General features: G+C 37.7%; 1 protein-coding gene across 12 annotated transcripts; it reads left to right on the top strand.

Moving 5' to 3' along the window:
• Window positions 1-3,464: 3,464 nt before the first annotated feature.
• LOC116255268 (uncharacterized) lies at window positions 3,465-18,508 on the top strand. Of its 12 annotated transcripts, none has more exons than XM_050077988.1 (11): window positions 3,465-3,770; window positions 5,926-6,007; window positions 6,264-6,430; window positions 8,720-8,840; window positions 11,486-11,653; window positions 11,752-11,857; window positions 13,450-13,632; window positions 13,727-13,892; window positions 14,577-14,884; window positions 15,192-15,275; window positions 18,160-18,508. In XM_050077988.1, exons 4-11 carry the CDS (start codon window positions 8,814-8,816, stop codon window positions 18,222-18,224), a joined length of 1,107 nt encoding a protein of 368 aa, XP_049933945.1. In that variant the 5' UTR covers window positions 3,465-3,770; window positions 5,926-6,007; window positions 6,264-6,430; window positions 8,720-8,813; the 3' UTR covers window positions 18,225-18,508. The 12 variants fall into 12 exon arrangements, with proteins under 12 accessions (XP_049933945.1, XP_031486951.1, XP_031486968.1 ...); XM_031631108.2 differs by lacking the exon at window positions 3,465-3,770 and adding an exon at window positions 5,332-5,539; XM_031631099.2 differs by lacking the exon at window positions 3,465-3,770 and adding an exon at window positions 5,332-5,603.
• Window positions 18,509-20,327: the final 1,819 nt, after the last annotated feature.

The following is a 20,327-nucleotide window of genomic DNA, read 5'->3' as shown; positions in this document are numbered from 1 at the left end:
CGTGAATCTACTTCAAAAATTGAAGCGCACATGCATGAAACGGTTATGTTGCTATTCTCATTACCAAACGACCCCTTAATGTCACTGCAACCTATTTAATTGCCAATCTATATATCTACCTATATGTTCTATAACGTGACATCTATTAAAAACTCCAATTTTGAGATGCTTGCTAACATGATGAGCCTGCCTTCTGATCTTCCTTCTTTCTGCCCGAGAGGGCTTTCATTCTTTTAGGGTTGGTGTTCACAAAATGGTTCCAAACCCTAGATTGTGTGCTTCCCTTGATGAGCTTACTTTTCTTTGTGGACTCAACGAGGACGTGGTTGACAAAGATGGGCATTTTCCGTGGTCCAAGGAACGAATGGGTGATGACTGATGAGTTAATTTAGTGCGGGACCATGTTTTTTGTCCAGGACAAGTTCTGTCTAGAGCATGGGAGAAGGAAACCACGATCGGTACCTTTGCCGTTGTCACTTTTAGGACGCCTTCAAATTCTTTTGGGAGGTAACTGTGACTGTTTCATGCGTGTGTGTCAAATGAATATAACCAATTTTTTAGGAAAGATACATGAGACAGTAGCATAATGTTTTCAAACCATTCCTAAAGATTGTTTGGTAATAAAGAAACAACTTGTTACTGTTTCATGAATTTGCTCTAAAGATTTGTAGCAAGTTCATCTGACACTCTATATTGGAGCACATTCATAGAACAGTAACAAGCTGATACTATTGCCAAAATTGATGTGTTTGGAAGAAGAGATGGAGGTTCATTGGCAAAGCGCTAGGAGCTTTTGATCTTTCCATTTCTACAAATAATAATTGTAATTTTAATATCATGGTGCTATTCGAGAAACTAGTTCGAATCAGCTACACTGCCAAGATTTGGTGATTCAACCGAATAGATTGGAAAAATATACATATTATATGCATTTTAAGAAAGAGTTAGCAAAAAATTATAAAACGGACTTATATTAACAATTATAAAAAATAATGTTTATGACACATTGGCTCCCTTAATTGTCCGGTGAATCAATCGAGTCAATTTTTTTAATATTTATTTAAAAAAACAGTCTTCAGCATAAGAGTCGGTGCAAGTTCATACTCTTACACCTTTAAAGTTTTGTTTTGCTTCGGGGTCTAGGTGGATTTACGGTACACCTTCAATTTAAGTGTCACACTTACCATGGATTGTAAATGGTGGAAAATAAACGGCTGAACTCAAAAGCAAGTGAGTCTACCTTACCAAAATGGAATAAACCTTGCGTTTGCATGTTGTTGAAGCGAAAAAGCTTGTTAAAAAATATTGATAACAGAGAACAAGAACCAAAACTGAATGAGTCCTATCGTTGAGCCTGAGCAGACTGTAGAATCCAGGAAATTTTAACCAATTGCTCCAACTTCATTTTCACCTCAAATTTGTGTCCTTGTCACTCCTGTTCTCTCTTTCTTTTCATAAGACAATCTACAGTTGCAAGTGTTGCATTAATGTCCAAACACGGGACAGTGGATCCAAAATTTTCTGACGAGAAGTCAAACGCTATATAACAGCCGATTATCCGATATCTTAAATCCGGGGGTATGATCTGTCGTGTCGCCCACTTTAAATGCATCGCTTTATCAAACTATAGCTTTTCGATCCATAGATTTAAAATCTCCATTATCTCTCAAGTTCAATAATTTATACATTGAAAAAGGAAGGTTGTATGGTGCATTATTCAAACAAGAGATTTGTAATATGTCTCCAAATATATGGATTTTGAGTTTTCCGGATCCTTTAAAAACAGATCCCTGCAGATATCATGGTCAGTCAAATGCTTTCTAGCTGACCGTCGCCAATAGATGATACCTACGAAGAAACCATCTAAAATTATGGAATTAACTTTTTTGCAGTGGTAGCCTGGTAATAATTCTTTTTCTGCTTTTTTTATTTTTTTTTAATCTTCTCTTTAGTAGTACTGCACATGTTGATAATGTTTCTCTAGAAATTGAAAAAATACGATAGCTTATATAGATTCCCCTCAAAAAGATATTTATGGGACCCTTAATAAAACCAATGGAGTTCAGTATTGGCAGTTTTTATGCCGATTCAAATTGTATCCACCTAACTAGTAACATGTGCACTTGTTTTTCCAAAGAAAAAACAAAACCATGAAAATTTTGGTCCCAGCCTGACAGCCCACACCTTTGAAAACCTCACTGGTGATAATATTTAAGACTTTTAAATTGAATAAATTTAATAATTCAATACTACTCTCTCTCTCTCTCTCTCTCACTATATATATGTGTGTGTGTGTTTGTGATGGGAGGGGTGGTTGAATGATTATTCTAATTATCCAAAGTCACTCTATCTTTGGCTATCAATCTGAAGCAGATTGATGGTTGATAGAAAAAACAAGAAAAAAAATATATAGCTTAATACTAGTTGACAAAAACACCCATAATATTTTTTTCCTTGTTTTTATCTTAAATGGTATTAGTTAGATGGATGGGTAACTTTTAAAAACCAGAGTTATTATTCAATTTTGTAACTTAAAAAAAAAACTACCATTTAATTTTTCTTATATATGTATATATATATATATATATATACATATATGTGTGTGTGTGTGTGTGGAGAGAGAAAGAGGGAAAGGGAAGAATTAATAGGAAAAAAATTGATAGCGATCAGACCCTTGGCTACTGGATTAGTAAGAAATCACCTTAGCATTTATTTTTCCAACATAGATAGTTGAGAAGAAAAGAAGGAGAAAATTTGTTAAGACTAATGCCTTTTTTTCACTTTTTCTTTTTCAGCATCCATTCTTAATAAGGTTAGTGGTCAAGATAATTATTTAGATATAACACCTATAGGTTAGCACGTACCTCTCTCTCTCTCTCTCTCTCTCTCTCTCTATATATATATATATATATATATATATATATATATATATATATATATATATATATATATATATATATATATATATGTGTGTGTGTGGTTATAACGGCATGAGAATTGAGCCATTAACAACCACAGGTCCACGAACAAGAGAACAGAAGTACTAAGGTTAATTAGGAATCGAGATGCATCGAAGATGCGTTACAATCAGGAATCACCCTGATGAAAGCGCCTCGCCACCTATGGGCTACGGCAAGAAGAGAGAATTATCATCAAATAAGACTGATATTTCTTCCTACCACTCCTCATGGTGCCCCCAAGAAGTTGAGCGGCGGAGCTTCTACGACAAATGCCAGAGTGATACCAGAAAAATTTCTCTGTCCATCTGTTTGATATGGATAATATTAATTATTATATTTGAACTTGGCATATATTTACATTCCACATACATCGAGTCTCAAGAAGAACGTCAAAAAGAGAAAAAATATCAAAAAGAATGTCAAGAAGTGAGTGGCCGTTAAAATGAAACGCCACCCCTAATTGGAAATCATGAGTTCTGGAGACTTTACCTCCAAAACCCCAGCCTGTCGCTAGGAAAGGGCTCTCGTGCATCGCCGGATCCCGGCGACTAGAGTGGTTTGCACCCTGCTTTTGGGAGCGCGACGGATGCTATCCCCAGGAATGGTACTCAAGAGACTGCTCTCCTAAGCAATCGCTCGTTGTAGAACCATCGGGGGGTGTCAACGATTCAGAATGGGAGGAGGCGCTGGATCTTCCTGATCTTGCGATCAAGGAGATTGAAGGACGTAAGACTCTGATAATTCCCATGGAAGCAAAGGAACGAATGACCCTTCCTTTCAGATGGTTGGCTCTAGCTCCTCTCACTGGAGGTAACCCGCGATTTAGGGTTGATCTGGTTGAAGTATTCAAGGACCTTCGTAATATGTGGTCATCGCCATCGGGTGTCACGTTCACCATTCTTCAGAAAGGTCTTTTGCTGATTTGTGCTAAATCTGAAAGGGATCTTGAGGAAATCCTCCTCCCCCAACGTTTGCAAGATTATTCATGTCTTGCTTAGGACTCAAATTTTTAGTGTAACTTGGATTCCTAACAGAATATACAGGAAGAAAAATGAAAAACCCCCTACAGTGGTGGCCATTCTTTGGTTAGATGGTGTCATTTACAAGAAAGTGTTTACTTCTTTCTGGTGCAGCGGTTCTCTTTTGGAAACGATAACTCATCTTGGGGAGTTAACGCTTCAGAGACAAGAGAGGATCACTATCCAAGCTAGCAACCCTAAATGGCGATGTTGGTTTAGCCTTAATGTTTCCTTTAGATAGCCATTTCTGCTAGACTTTTAAGTCTAGTTATATGAGATAGTCATCTGTCATTAGACGTTCTTTCCTTGCTTTTGAAGCAAGATGATCAGTGAGCCAAAGGCTTGCTGTTGAACCGCGTATAACCATTCTTTTATCAATAAAAATGGATGGGGACTCCCCCGGTCTGATTCCTTCGGAGTAGTCATATAGAATCAATTTGCAATTTGGCATCATTCAAGCCGATTTGACAACACTGGATTGAATTATCCGGTGCGTGTGTGCGTGTGAATTTAGTTGTTGTTTTTTTTTCATTCAATTATATACACACTTTGTGAGCAAGAGGATTACGACCCACCCCAAAAAATTTCTCCTACCTCTTAAGATCCTCAATTATCTCACTGTACATCTTTTAACTTAGGTTTAATGCTCCACCACTTAAGACAGCTATAACCATTGAGATTATATTTCAAGTTACATATATAGCTAAATATTTTTTAACTTAACTTTATTGTGTAAGCATGTTCATCACACTTATTTATTGTGAAAACCCTTACACACTTATACAACTTAATCTGAATGAGTGAAATGTTTATTAGTCTTGTTTATTGAAATTTCCTTTACTTTAAGTTGATTTAACAAAGATCGTGATTTTTTTCTCCAACAATTCTAAAGAAGTTATAAAAGCTTACTTAATATGTGTTTCTTATCAATATTAACTATAAAATCACATCTATATAAGGACAAGTTATTCCGAAAAAAGAAATAAGATTTCAATAAAATTGAGAGATTTGAAATGAGCATTTACTATGGGAGAATCTCCTTTTTTGACTTATTCTTACTTTACTGTATAAATTAGTATATTTGGTCAATAATCAAAGCTGAAAAGGAAGAAGATAAAGTGTCGGGAAGCAGGTCGGACGTTTGGCAGCTGGGAAAGAATTTCAAACTAACCTTTTGCTTGTCCGAAGAAGGTAAACTTTTTTCTGGAGAAAAATGTCGGACCCCAGAGTGGAACTTTGGAAGTGAACGAACCATAATTTCCGGGAAACATTCATCCGCGATTTGATTCAGGGGGGTGAAATTTTACCCGTTTTGAATACATCCTGAAGCCTTTTCCTGATCCACGGCACGGTCCCTATACGACGAGAGCGCGCGGGGGCGGCGGCTCGGAAGCCGAACCAGAGCCGAGAGAGTCAATGGCCGTGGCTGAGTCGGCCGACGCCTTTATCAAGAATCTCCAGCGCACGGGATATCTGTGTCGCCTCCTCTAACAGTCGCTATATAAAAGAACGGGGAGTATGGAAGCAGGACGCTTCCCCCTTCTCCTTCATCGGATAGAGGTGACCATGGCTTCCGAGCTCTTTCTCTCCCCTCCTCGTCTCTTTCCTACCTACGATTACTAGGGTAAGCAACAGAGACAGCTGGAGACTCAAGAACTCGCTGGAAATTTTTAGGTATTTAGGCATCCCTGTTATCACACCTTTAAACGACACTCGATGTTCTTCTTTTCGGCGGTAAAAATGGGAAGGAGAAAAAAATGAAGATGAGAAAGAAAAACATTCTTGTTTTATCGGCCTTCACGAAGTTTGAAGGCGTCCGAGAACGTGAAATGCCGGGGAGTGGCTCTCGCCGGAAACTGACGAGGCTTTGGATTTCTGTTCCTAATTTTTCTTAGTTGAGAGGTTTTCTTTTGAGTTTCTGATGCGTTTTGTTCTTCCGTCAGCAGATTTTACCGTGCAGTAGTTGCCGGGGGCGTTCGATCCGGCCGTAAGGAGTCCGGAGCGGAAATCTGGAGTCTCCGAACTGAGGTTCGCTTCTTTGTCTTATGTTTTGGGAGCTATGCCGTGTCCGCACTATCATTTTTTTTTTTGCTTTTCGCTTCAAGATTCTAGGTAACTTCTTAATCGGGTAATCTGTTGTTGCTTTCTCATTCTCTCTCTCTTTTTGTTTTTAATCCTCCTCAAAGATATCCATCTTTGGATTGGATGAGTGTGTAGAAGAAGCTGGGATTCTTCTGTTTGCTTTTGACAGTTTAGCGTTAAGCTATGAGAAATTTCTGCACAGGATTCGTAATTAAAGACGAAGGGTTACTCGCGTTATCTGTGTGCAAAACCAAAGTACGTGTTACAATCCGTCGAACCAGGGAGTAGAAAATAATAATCTAACCAAAAGACGGAAATGCCCCTGGCTCACAGTGGGTCTTCCCCATCTTTTTGAGGAATTTCGTGAAGGTAATTGCCTCGTGCTGCTCACTTTGTTTTCCCTCTTTCTTGCCCGACATGCCGGAGGCCAAAGTCTGGGGTCTCCTTTCTTGATTTTAGCACCGCAATGTGGTCCGGTTCCTACCTTCCCACTTCTCATGAAATGCCTATCCAACATGGTGCTTGAGAATTTTATTGTTGGTTGAAGATTTTCTGTTCTGGAGTACAACGGCGGTAAGTCGATCGTCCGTTTTGTGGGGATTTTTGTTGTAAAGTTTCACTTCTTCATTTGTCGACTTGTCGGCCAAAGATTGGTAGTTTCTCCTTCGTTATACTGTTTCCTAAGAGGTTGTAGTGCAACAAATTCGTGTACCTGTCCTGCGTTTTTAGTCAAGGAAAAATAATAATGGTATTTTACTTATTTGGCTCCCACCTTTAAACCAGATAAGGCATTTGAGATGCTGTTTGCGAAGCGTAATGTTTTTGTTCTTCCCTCTCTTTGTAGTTGCTCTCCTAAACATGAGGTGCGAAACAGTTAGGGCCTGTATGATGGGTAGTTATTAAAATCCCTGAAATATTGTCCGCCGTGTGATGAAACTGGATTAAAATCCATGAACAAAAAAAAAAAAAGTTCTGTTGCAAAGATTGGCGTCCTACATGATAAGTTAGAAATAAGAAATTGGTATTAGTTACTAAGTGCTAACTACCGAATCAGGAGGTCCCTTGATTTGTGTATTATACCATTTCTTATGTTGTTTCTTGCTTAAAGGCCCACCAATTAGTTTAGAAGAAAAGGAAAGACTGATTCTAATAAATGCTGGAGAACATTACAGATGCTTCTTTTACTTCATTGCTTTTTCTCATTTATTTGGACCGTGGACATTTTCATCATGTTGTCTATTAACTTATGCCCATAAGCAGTGTAGTGAAATAATATTTCATTGTATACATTGGCTAACCTCCTTGGCAACAGGAGAATTCACAAGCACGGAATAACGTGTAAACTCAAGAAGTGAAGACTAAGTCCAAAGCTATGCTCAGAGCTCTAAACACTCTTCAACCGTTGAAGAGAAGAATTCAACCCTAACGGGCAGAAAAAATATCCATGGATAAAAGTCCAACCTCTCGAGGTCAGACTTTTATCCGCAGACAAAAATCCTTATTATTTTAGGTCCATCGAGAAAGGACTTTTTACCCATCTGTGATGGGTCATGGATAAAATTCAAAAACACAGACATTTGTCTGTGTGCTACAGTAAAAACTCTGGCCATCAAACAGGCCCTTAGCTTCAAGCTTGGAGGCAGTCTTTTCATCTGGAGGTTCTAGTAGGACGCGTTTGCCAAGCATGTTATGGTCTGTAGCCAGAACATACTTTAGCAATGCAAGTGCGAGAACTTGAACGCTACCCTTTCAACAAGCTGATTCTTAAGAAGAAGGCCTACAATCAACCAAAGCAACCCACCTCCAACACAATCCACCACACGCCCTCTTTAACTAAGCTAGCTTTTCCCTTATGCCCTTGAGCTAGTAGATCTGTACATGCACATGCCAAAATTAAGTGAATGTTGACTCTGTCCTTCATCTGGAGGTATTCCCTTTTTCTTTCCTTTTTTTTTTCTTGAGTGAGAATCATGTAGAAATTTGTCACTCCGTTGGTTGTCCTTTTCAGATAGCCTTGAAGCTCACTCAGGTAACTCAATGAAACATGGTGAATAAAGCATGTACTTGTACAAGGAAGGAGCCATGTGATTCTTTTGCACCTGGGCGAGCAACAACTGTCTGTGGCCAATATTGCAGTTTTGACATGTAAAATTGGATGAAAAAACTTAATGCAACTGTTGTACTTGTGTCATAATGGTGACTGCTTGTAGAATGAAGTGACCATTGCTGGAGTTTGGTTGGTGTCATTTTAGGGATACATTCGTAACTTGAATCATTTGTAGGAAGTACTTGAAAAAAAATAATAACAAAATCTGCTTCTGCAATAACCATAGAATTTTGACTGATCCATTATTGAATCTACTATATTTCTAGCCTCTTCCTCCAAAAGCTATCATTATATCCATCCATGCAAATATTTAGATTCTAGTAGCTTATGCTGTCTGAACTATTAATATCCTGTTCCTATGTCTTGAATTTGCCATGTCGGACATTGCCATCTTAGTGCTTAATCTAAAAGTTTTTATACGGTTTATGTCTGCTAATTGTAAGCTTTAAATTATGTTCCTTTGTCTTGCATGTACCATGATATTTGCTCTTGTCTACATGTAATCTGGAGAATAACCAAATTGTCGTTTTACATGCCTCCTCCCTTTTCAGGTGGTAGCTGTGATTTCCTTTGAATGAGCAGTTCGACCTTTCGCATTCATCCAGATATTCATTTGTCGACACATTGAAGATGTTGTAAGGATGTATGACATCTGAAATGAAGACACTGCAGGTGCTACTATATCCTATAACTGGCTGTTTGCATAGCCCTGATTATTGAAGTTCATGCTAAAAACTCCAAAAGGCGAGGAGCCTAATGTGTCATTAAATCATTGATGATTTGGTTACGACAATCAGCTATTCTTTAGATGATAATGTGTTACGAATTAGCAATAATGCAAGTGAGCTATATTACAAATTCATTTGTTGACCTTTTTCATGTTGCAACTTACATATGAACCCTCTGTATGTATTTCTGTGTTAAACTCGTGCTGATAAAGTTGCTATTATTCTTCATACTGTTTTGTCTTCTCTCCATAAGCATGCATTCTCCTTAATACTCCCAATTCCGCTGTTTGTACGCTGACTTTATGAGATACATCCATTTGCCAATTTTTATTTGCTGTAGTTATCTTAAATTCTAGATACATTTATTAATTGTTATTAACCTTCTGTGAAAGGTCTTCATGTTCGTCTTCAGTTGCTTGAACTACACAGACAGACAATGAGCTAAAGATCTAAACTTTCCTCTTGTCAAATGCAGATTAAGTTCTAGGAAACTGTAACTATGAATTTGTTCTGTCTTGGTATTTGGGTAAGAAACAAAGAAAGGTAGAAGTAGAACGGTTGCAGATGGTTTGATAATTATCTCACATGCATAGAACGGCAGATTCAAGCAGCAGTTTTATGGATTCTATAGTGTGACGTGCATATGATGGGATAATGCAGGAACCAAATTGGAGAATCTGTGTGGCTTAGGGTATACTTTTTTAGGCTTCCTGACCTTGGCAAGGAATCGATATTAGAAAGTATTTTTTATTTTTCTCATATTTTTATTGCTAACAAAATAATATGTCCTCTTCATGACTGATGTATTTTTAATAATTTTAATTTATTCACTTATATACAACTTTCTATATTTACTTTTTAACAATTTGTAATTATTTATACGTCTTAAATTCTTCTTAAGTTAAATGCAAAGCTGTCTTTTTAGGGCCATTGCTAATTTCAATTTGTCATTCTATGTAGAGGTCTTTGCTTTGAAAATATGGATTTATCTAGAGCATCTAAACGTAAAAACCTAAAAGGAAGAATAAATGAAAAATCTCTAATAGAGTAGGATAGTCATTAAACTATTTTTCCAGATGAGCAACCAGGTTTCAACATTAAAACTTTTGTCTTTTCTTTCATTTTCTAAGCATTAAATGCTTTGCTTTAAAGTAATTTTTGAAACACCATTTTTTTGTAAATCAGGTGCTTTTTTGGACTTCTGTAAAAGTGGAGTTCTTATGCAGCTTCTCATGCTATAGAACAGGCCCCTGTTTTTCTTCCCTAACATGGTTGGTTTTTGGATGGTTGGTCATCCCACACGGTGTATATATATTTTATTCTTTTTATGGAGAAAACACAATCCAAGCGTGTCAACATGACTTGGTGGAACTGTTTACTGATGAACACATTCTAATTGAGTGCATTGGGTAAAAGCTAAATCAACTTGTGCTAATTGGGACTTGGTTGTGTGATTAACAACAAAAAAGTGGTCTATAGGTTAGAAGGTTGAATTGTTAGATGTTTGTGTTGGAATGGTGAATATGTGGTGCATAGAGGAGGTAAATACATGTCAAGGAAGTTTAGGTTGCTTTTAGAGAGAGCAAAAAAGTGATAATGTATCTGGAAATGTTTGTTGAACTTTTTTTTTCACTATCGTAAGGATACTAGGTTAGTTGTCATACCGTGCAAGCTTGAGAAGCCTCTTGGATTCCATGTGGCTGTTTTATTCATGCTTAGGAGTTCTAATAACTATGTTAGGGAGTGCACTCGTCCTTTTCCTTGCTGGCTTCCTTTGCATAGTGTATTGCAGGCCATAAATGTCAGGTTTAAGCTTGGAGCATATTCAGTTGATTTTTTGTTTAGAGATGAAAGCTAGTGATCTCTTTATATGACAACTAGCCTCTTGTTCTCTATTTTAAAATTTAGAGCTTATTCAGTTAACTTTCTGCTTAGAGATGAAATCTTGTGCTCTCTTTATATGGCAACTTGCCTGTTGTTCTCTATTTTAAAATATGAAAAGAAAGGAGACAAGCTTTTGTAAGGAATGTAGAATGTGGAGAGTCTAGTATCAGCTTTTTTAAGGACATTGACTTATTGAGGATATCATGTTGCCATTCATTTGACATTCAAAAGAGACTCTTTTAACTCGCAATAAGTAGCTTGGTCAGACCATTCATGAGTTTTCTTTCATAAGGCGGACAGATATTTGATTGAATTACCTGAATTATGTGACAACTTTTGCAAAAAAAAGGAAGGGCCTCATTAAGCAGTGCATAGGCTGTTTGGCTAATCAAAGGCGGCCCTATCTCAGTTAATCATAAATGATGTTTTTGGCTTCTAATTTGCATGTCAAATGCAATGTTCATTGGAAGCAGAAATTTCAAAGTAAGCTTTTGTTAGTTTCTTTAAAATCATGTGTGATTGATCTGCTGAATGATAAAATAGCAAACACCATATTTAGTTTGATGAACCACAAGTAATAAAAAATATTTCTTTAGTCAAAGGTAATGCTTTTCAATTTTACATCCCTTTTTCCAAATTTGTTTAGTTTTGATCAGCTAAAGCCAAAAAAACATATGTCAATTTTAACAGTAGACTTTTCTTCAGGACTCTCAACCATGTCAAGCAGAAAAGCAGCCTTCATCACAAGGGTCACATGATTCTCAAGGGGATCAACATGACATACCAGCTACTGAGACTCCTGTTGTTGACTCAGGTTCAGGATCAATTTCAAGCAGTGAAAGCAGGAAAGTTTCTCGTGAAGACATTGAACTTGTGAGCTGCTATGACGATTTCATTGAGCGTTCTATTTAGTTAAGATTCTCTTCTTGCCACAGAATCTCTGATATCTTACCATTGTAATAATTTTCTAGGTCCAGAATTTGATAGAACGTTGTCTGCAGTTGTACATGAATAGAGCAGAAGTGGTAAAGACTCTTCTAAATCGGGCAAGAATAGAACCTGGTTTTACAAGCTTGGGTAGGTTGAGAACTTTATTTACAAACTTTTATTCTATAAATGAATTTTACATCATAGTTTGTCTAAGGGTCTCTTTGTCGCTCCCTGTTATTTGCTTCTGAAGAGAAAGTTTATTTATTCACTGTTTTTGTGTGATAAACTTCTCTAGTTATCTCTTTTATGGAATCCTGTATATTCCTAGGTCGCTTGTGCTGCTTATGCATGAGTGTGTTGGAAGAGAAACTGTTTCGATAAGTCTCTTTGCAGATTACTTACAGTGCAAGAGGATCTCTGTAGCTTTATGATATACATAGCCAGACATTGGCATTGCCTCAACCTTATGGAAACACATATAACCTACATATAGTAAAGCAAAGCATATATGCATCTGTGAGTGCATGAAGGATAACTGATTGATTCAGAAGATTCCCATGGTTCTTCTCATTTAATCTTTCCTTGAATGTCTTAAGGTTATGTACCATGTTATAATTCCATGTAAGGAATTAGCTGACTTTCCTCCCACTCTGAAGATGGATTTCCTTCATGCTTCATAGTATGAGACAGCAACTTCATAAACTTCGGGCAAGGTGTCACAGCCATGTACCATATGTTATATTGTCTGTGTGGATGTATGCATTATCAATTATGTAACACAGATGCCGCACCTAAGTCATGTTAAGTGCCTCTTGGGTGCTTGACAGGCGGGGCTTGGGTGCTTCTTGGGCACAGCTTGGGTGCGACAACAAACAAATTGCTTTCTTTCTATTGAATCATTGGTAAACTTATAGTTTATTAATCATTAATTGTATTTTTATTTGCGAACAATTTTATTGCTAGTTTCATTGTCTGTAGTCAATTTATCTCTATATATATATAAATACATATAGATACAAGTATATATAGATTCTCACTGCACCTGCACCCATGTTTTTTTTTTTAAATGCAGCACCTGCATCAGCACCCACACCCTGCACCTGTGTAACATAGGTTATCAAATGAAAACTTATGTAGAATAAATCAAAGTCATTATAAATATTTGATTTAAATAATAATCTTAGTCGAACACTGAACTACGGTATTGATATGAAATGTCAACTCTGTCCAACTCCAGTTTGACCTCACCCATGAAGTACTGTAGTGTACCTGATCTTCGATCATGTCAATATTGATCATAAGCTTTCAGTGTCCACCTGAGATAGCAAGGGGATATAACTGATTGAATACGTCCTCTTTAAACCAAGAAGTAATCCACATGCATCTAATCTGACCTCACTGGACAGTCCTGTTTGTTGCATAAGGGTGCTGCTACAGAGTCTGATAATACTGTCAATTATGTTAATTCTATGGAACAACCTGTTGATCTATTCATACGTCAGGGGACATTTGGGTTCTTATATTTTGTGCCCATCTGCTTGCGCCGGTGCATTTTACATCTGAAAAAAGGACTCAATCCTAATTTACTTCTGAATATTTTTTTAACATGATTCTGTATGAAATTCTTTCACTTTTACAGTTCCCAGTTATGTAGTTCAAGATCTGGTCTTTCCAATTCTACTAGTTTACAATTTATACTAATACTTGAGAATATGCCCTTCAAATTTCTCCCCTTTTAGTATGGCAGAAATTGGAAGAAGAAAATTCTGACTTCTTCAGAGCCTACTATATTAGACTGAAACTGAAAAAGCAGATAATGTTGTTTAATCATTTGCTTGAGCAACAATACCGCCTCATGAAGTGCCCTGTCCCACCAAAAGTTCCCTTGGCTCCCATGCAAAATGGAATCCATCCCATGCCTGGTACTCTCTCTCTCCCCTCCCCCCCCCCTCTCTCTCTCTCTCTGCTACTATTGCTGTTATCATCCTTCTTCATTGTTGGCTTCTTTCAGTGCAGTTAACAATCTACCTATGGGATATCCAGTTCTCCAGCAGCCTCCAATGCATGCTACTGGGCAACCTCATCTTGATCCCATGGCTTGTGGCTTGTCAAATTGTCATGTAGTGAATGGTGTGCCTGCTCCCAGCAATTTTCACCCAATCCGGATCAATTCTGGGAATGAGTAAGAAAACATTGGCTTATTGTTTTATTTACCTTTCTATGTTTATCAGTTTATGATTAAAGTAGAAGTCCGTAGGTAAAGGGATGGAGGGGTTGATCCTTAAATTGGTGATTGTGAATTGCTGTCTTTGTTTTGTTAAATCATGATAGTTGTACATGAATTATGTATCAACAGAAAAAAAAAAGACATGCTGTCCGACTGTATATTATGGGCTTAGAGCCTTATATTATGGACATCACAATCATTATGTTAGGGTAGCAAATTGGGCATCTCACATATACATGTCTACTCCCCAGTTGATGATTTGACTCATTTTGTTGGTACTGGTTCCTCATGTTTTGGCCTTTTTGACCCTGTGAAGAAGAAAGGAAATTGCTCCGTACTGGAACTGTTATTGTTAGCATGCTCACATTAATGATGATGGCTAGTGCCTAAACATTTACTTGATGGAGCCCTTTGTCTCAACACGTTGCAATTGCACAAGTTCAACCAATCTCCTTTCTATTGGTGTCAAAATGTTGATTCAACCATTTCGTATAGCTGGATATGTGAGTGTTGTGTGAGAGAGGCAAAGACAGAGAGAGAATGTGTTTGTGTTCATAGATGTTGATCAACTCAAAACATCTGTGCTTTGTGTGTGCGTGATAGCATTGATTTTGGGTTTAAGAGTATTGTGATGGGCAGTGCTTCTGCTGAGGTGGGACCTGTGATTCCTTCATGTAGTGCCATGTCATCTATGTCAGAAATGGCTATGAGTCCTGCTTCTGCATCAAGTGGTCACTTTCCATTCAGTTCTACGGAGTTATCAGGGATGGGTGTAGATACACCAGCACTTGATTCAGCATTTTCATCAGATGTGGCAACCAGCGTTGGTCTGCAGCTTGGTGCTGATAGTGGGGTCGGCTCCACAAGGGATTCCATCAGATCTCTGGATCAGATGCCATGGAATTTCAGCTTTTCTGATCTGACTGCGGACTTGACAAACTTGGGAGGTAATGTTTAAGCTCTATTTCATCAAAAGAAGGTCTCTCTTGAATAAAGTGCCTTCATTTTCATGTGGAAAATTTTTTACTGATCCAGGGGGCATATATTTGCATTGCATACAGCACATGGTCTTAGATGCTTAAAAAGTAAAGTCGTTTGTAACTTTTATCTGGGTTTTAGTTGGGAGATGCAAGCCATATACAGTTCTTTTGTTCTGTTTAAGCTTTCTAAAAGGAAAGGTTTGGAACAATGGTTGCTTGGTGTATTGTATGTTGAACTTTTAATAAGAAGATTTCTGTCTAAATATTTTTGCAGATCTAGGTGCTTTAGGAAATTACAGTGGGTCGCCATTTCTGCCATCTGGATCAGATATTCTAATCGATTCTCCAGAACATGATGGTAAGACATAGTTTGCCGGATTTTTTTCATGTCTATGTCCATTCTTGGGTAAGTGTGGGTTTTTGAAGTGGTGTAGATCATTGAAGTTACTGAGAAGTGAGAAGCTATGAAACATGGGTGTGCCAGTTTGGGCAACAAACCCATGTCAACAAGGGTTCGGGTTTGGGCATGGGATTGGACGAAGACCGGATACAGTCCGAGACGTGTCGGCTGTGGTCAATGCACCTGAGCCTGTACTTGACCAAAACTAGACTCGGTCAACTTTGTCCAATTCTGTTTCTGTCCAAATTAGTGTTTAGTTTTCTTTTTTGCAATGCCTACTGTTTACACACAATAAAAAGCAGCCTTTGTTCAGACCAAGGCTGCTGTTCTTTGCTGGGTTCCCTGTACGGCAGTGGACCTCTGCATTGTCTGGCAAGTCTGTCATTTTTCGTGTAGGCTACTGGTGACATCTTTATTTCCAGCGGCCTGGTAGGTTGATTGCAATGGTGAATGGTGCATTTTTGGTTTGTTTAAAATCATAATGAATGTAATTTCATCTTTTATATATATATATATATATATATATATATATATTACCCTCGTACCTATGGTTTTTGAACTTGGTCCGAACCCATACCCAAACTTGCACTCGTGCCCACGTGACATAGCTAAGGGGTTTTTCTTATCTTAACCTGAAACTAATAGAGGATTAGTTTGGCTATTTCATGGTTGGTTGGTACATCTAAAATTGCTTGAATTTGTGAAGTGAAAGCCAAATGTATTGAAAATGAGCCTCGTCAATGGAAAAACCACATTGAATGTGGTAACCTTGCACACTCACTACCAACTGTGAAAACGGAAGTGGAAATAAGAAGTGGGAAAAAAACTGAAATGATTCACGTACTGCCTATGATTTATGGTAATTCCTTAAGTGGTGGATAAAGCAATCTTGCTTTGCTTGTGACTGTAGTCTAGTTGATGACAAAGGAAATCGTGAAGTGCAGCCCATCATTCATGGAGTAATCCTGTAGGATCTCTGAATCTTTGTTACTAGCATGGGATACCCCATAGTTGGATCATTATGAAATTTGGCAACCTTGTGCTCACTTGAGTCCTTAAGAATATGGTTGATTATGAACTCAAGATTTTCTGGACACTCTATTTAGCACATTCTGTTCTTACAACAAACTAACCTGACATTCTCATTGTTCTCATGTCACTTTGTCCAATGTTTGGTTTATGTTGACAAATTATAACATACTCTTCAATTCTCAAAACTAGCCAAAGTCATCCATGGACTTGGTACCAAAGATCAACCACTGTGTCGTCTTTCATGGAAATCCTGGTCCAGTAGCCTCTTAATTTCATGGTAAGATATGCATTACTGTGTCATAATGGGAAAGCAAGCAAAACATCCAATATGCATCTTAACCAGGACAAAGTAAAAAATTAACAGCTAATTTTTTGGTAAAATTTATGGCAACCACTGACAATAGAATAAGAAAATGACATCTATACAACTGCTAGACAATAACGATAAGAATATGAAAACACATGAATTGGCTGACATATAATAAATAATTTTTTGTAATAGAGCTTCATTAGTAGACTCTACAATTGTAGGTATATTGCATATATGTGAGTCTCCTCTGATAAGAAAGCCGTAACAAAGTTCCAAAAAGGAAAAAGAACCAATGAAGATGATATATATTCCCACATATACAGATGGGCAAAAACAAGAAGAAAATGATCAAGAATAAGAAGCTGAAAAGAAAATGTATATCATCCAAAAAGAACATGAAGAAGAAGAATTGGCATGCCCTACAATGAGCAGTAGCAAGTGGCAGCTCTTGACAGGAAGAAAAAAATAAGGAGAAACAAAATGGAAGAGAAAGTAAGAAAGAATAAAGTACCAAGGGAAACAGATAAAAGGACAAGGAAAACCAGCAAAAGAATTGATTCGGCAAAAAGGGAGGATATTGGGAATGATGGATTGCAGAAAATAAAGAGTGGATCTCTTCAAAGAAGAAAAAGCAAGAAGAACCGGAGTTATCAAATATAATGACAAGTAATAAGAAAAGGTACTAGGGCAAAAAATCTGCTGATAAGAAGAAGGAAAAGAATGAGCAGAGGAAGGAGGAGAAAAAGAGCCAGACTCACCTTTGCATGATGCCATGGATGGAATTTTCGCTAAATGCAAATGCCACACAATTTGGTTATGTATTTCAAAGCACAAGTGCAATGAGTTACTGGAACACTTTTGTTCTATCCTTTTGTTGGTACGTGCAAGGGGGGACAACTTGTTCTACCTGCATTGTTGTCCTGAGTTTAATAAACGAGTTGGCGTTCCACACTTAGCAGGAAGGCTGTCATTCATCTCCCCACTTTTGTCAATCAACAGCATTTAAAGCTGATACACCTTTGGCGATACCAGCTTTTACTTGTGTTACCTGATTTGTATTTTAAATGCCCCAGCAACACTTTCTGGAATTTTATCTTCTGTCCTGTGTGCAGAATCCCTCAATGCACCAGTTTTAATATCTGAAAGTAACCTTTGGAATCAGCACTCGGACTTCAGATGCTTCTTGTTTCAATTCCAAAGCATTCTGATGCCAGGCTGATTTTATTGATGGAAACAAGCTTAACCATCTTGCCTGTACTTGTTTGTAAAGATGGCCTGTGTATATGTCCACAGGCTTGGCTCACACTTGGATTGGCAATTCCCTGATTCTATACATTTTATCATTGTTAATTTTTATTATGTCTGGTATTCTCTTCAACATTTATACCAAATTCTCTCGTTCTCATTCTATTTATCTATACTATGTCTTTTCTACCAAGTTATCATGAGTACAGGTCTCTATGTGGCATCATTATTGATGATTCTAAAATTGTCTTTCAGTTGAAGAATTCTTTGTTGATTCAGTGGCTGGAACATGCTCTCAATCTGATGAAGAGAAAACATAAAAAATGGTGAGGATCCCCCTTTCCTATCTAAGCATATGATTGTCAAATTTATGGGACCGAGGTAGATCTTTTGAGGCTGTGGACGTCTTTTGGCTTCTCTTTTTGTCAGCTGGTCAGATAACATAGATAGCAGCATTTACGTGTAATGATCTGGGGGAATACGTTTTAGGGAAAACATTATTAAGTTTCTAAATTTATTTTGCAGCTGTTCATTTATGTTTTCCTTAAATATTTGACAATTAATTAATGAGACGTTAATTACACGCCTAGATTTGGGCGGACTACTGAGCTCCCATTTAGCAGGTAAAGGATGGCAATACTATTGATTTCATTTCCGGGGTTGTGAAATGCTATTGTGATTGAATTTCATATCTATTTAAGGTCTTTATGGAAGAGAGAACGAGAGTGGATTACACTGAATGACCAAAAATTCATGAATAAGCCTATGCGTGGGCGTGTTAAATGCTATAATTCATTTAGCATTTAGAAATCCTCCATGGGCAGACACAAGACCTTTGGCGGTCAGAGTGTACCTTCTCAGTTCTCAACTGCGAGTATATTGGCCTAAGTATTTGCATTACTTCAGAAATCATTCTTCTACTATATGTTTATTTTTAGCAGACGCGCATCTCCAAAAGTGCCCTCTTACAGATAATTTACTCTACAAAAAAATTGTCAGACTGAGATATTCGATGATGAGAAACAGAATGACTAGGAGCAAGAATGTTTTGGGTTCAAATGTATCCGAAGTTAATTCCCGTAAAGTAGCTTTCTGTTCAGTTCGAAAGTTAGCGCATTATCTGGTAAGTTTCCTAGGTTGGAGGCGATGTAGTTTTTATCCTACAATGGATTTAGTTGCTTTCTCCATCTGAAGATGCTCTCGAGGGATCATACGGACGCATGCTTTAAACATCCAGCATTTTTGTGTTGATATTCCAAATAAGCAGATCACCTTTCTCATTTTAATGATTTTCTTCTGTCACACACTAACACGCTAAAATGCATGCGCGCCTTATGTGTGATTTCGTTTGTACAGATCAAAATTCCATGAATATTGATGATATCAGTATCTTTAATAGTTGAGTTACTTTATGAATCATATGGCTCTTGTTAGCTCAATCAAAATGATTCTCTTTTGTATTTTCTAACTTGTAGCTATACAGAGTAGAGAAAATGTACTAGAAAAAAATTTATGCATGCGGCCGTATGTCAGGGCATATCAAATATGTGAGATAAGGGCTGCTTGAGTTAACTCGTATGTGTATCAAATATTTGAGATAAGAGCTGCTTGAGTTAACTCGTATGTGTATCAAATATTTGAGATAAGAGCTGCATGAGTTAACTCGTATATGAAAGCGTTGCTGAACATTGGGCCGCCTCTCTTTCTTTCGCCGGAAATATAGCTCTTGCTTTCACGAAGCTTTGATTCTGTATAAATTATCGATTTCGGAACCTTCCAATGAAACGTATATTCTATGGGGCTAACATGGAAAATGTTGTAACTTTGTTATCCCTCATTTTTCGTTACATGCCGCAAAAGCAAGCGCACAGAGGAAAAGGATGAACAGGTTGCCATCTTATTCAATCTGATTCAGGTTGCAAATTTTAACCTCGCTGTGCAGATGCTCTGCCTTGTGTTCGGAAAAAAAAAATGTGTCGCAAGTTTAAGTTATGCCTAAAAGTAGTTAGCAAACTTCCTATATTTTTGGTTACCCGGCCACCATTTGTGCATGGCACTGGGACCATGTACTACCAGCACTGGTTTTTCAAACTTTACTGTCAAAAAAATTTATCGCAATCCCACAGCTATAACCTCTGCAATTTCAGGGAACGTGTCGAGCGCTTTCCCCATCAAATTACGCCAAGGGTTTGTTAATGGGTCTAGATCGCCCCTGTTGAGATTGGATCATAATAGAGCAGTAAATAATCGCTCTTCAATAGTCAGGTTGCATGTGGCAGCATCAGCTTTAGCTACAAATCAATGTAAAGCCATGCACAGTTGTCATATTATCAGAGGCATGGGAAGATGGAGCACACTTACCACCCCCATGTAATTGGGGGGGACACCCGACGCTTTTGACTACTCTCAGCAGAGTCAATGTC

The sequence above is a fragment of the Nymphaea colorata genome, chromosome 1, assembly GCF_008831285.2.
Source record: "Nymphaea colorata isolate Beijing-Zhang1983 chromosome 1, ASM883128v2, whole genome shotgun sequence".
Classification (NCBI taxonomy): domain Eukaryota; kingdom Viridiplantae; phylum Streptophyta; class Magnoliopsida; order Nymphaeales; family Nymphaeaceae; genus Nymphaea; species Nymphaea colorata.
The sequence above is the reverse complement of the archived record's forward strand: the minus strand, read 5'-3'. Positions and strand labels throughout refer to the sequence as shown.

Bases quoted from the DNA above. Each gene is read 5' to 3' on its own strand.
- LOC116255268 (XM_031631091.2), top strand. From the start codon at position 8,814: ATGACATCTGAAATGAAGACACTGCAG. The intron at 11,654-11,751 runs GTGAGCTGCTAT...ATAATTTTCTAG, and splicing joins CTCGTGAAGACATTGAACTT to GTCCAGAATTTGATAGAACG. The intron at 13,633-13,726 runs GTACTCTCTCTC...CTTTCAGTGCAG, and splicing joins TGGAATCCATCCCATGCCTG to TTAACAATCTACCTATGGGA.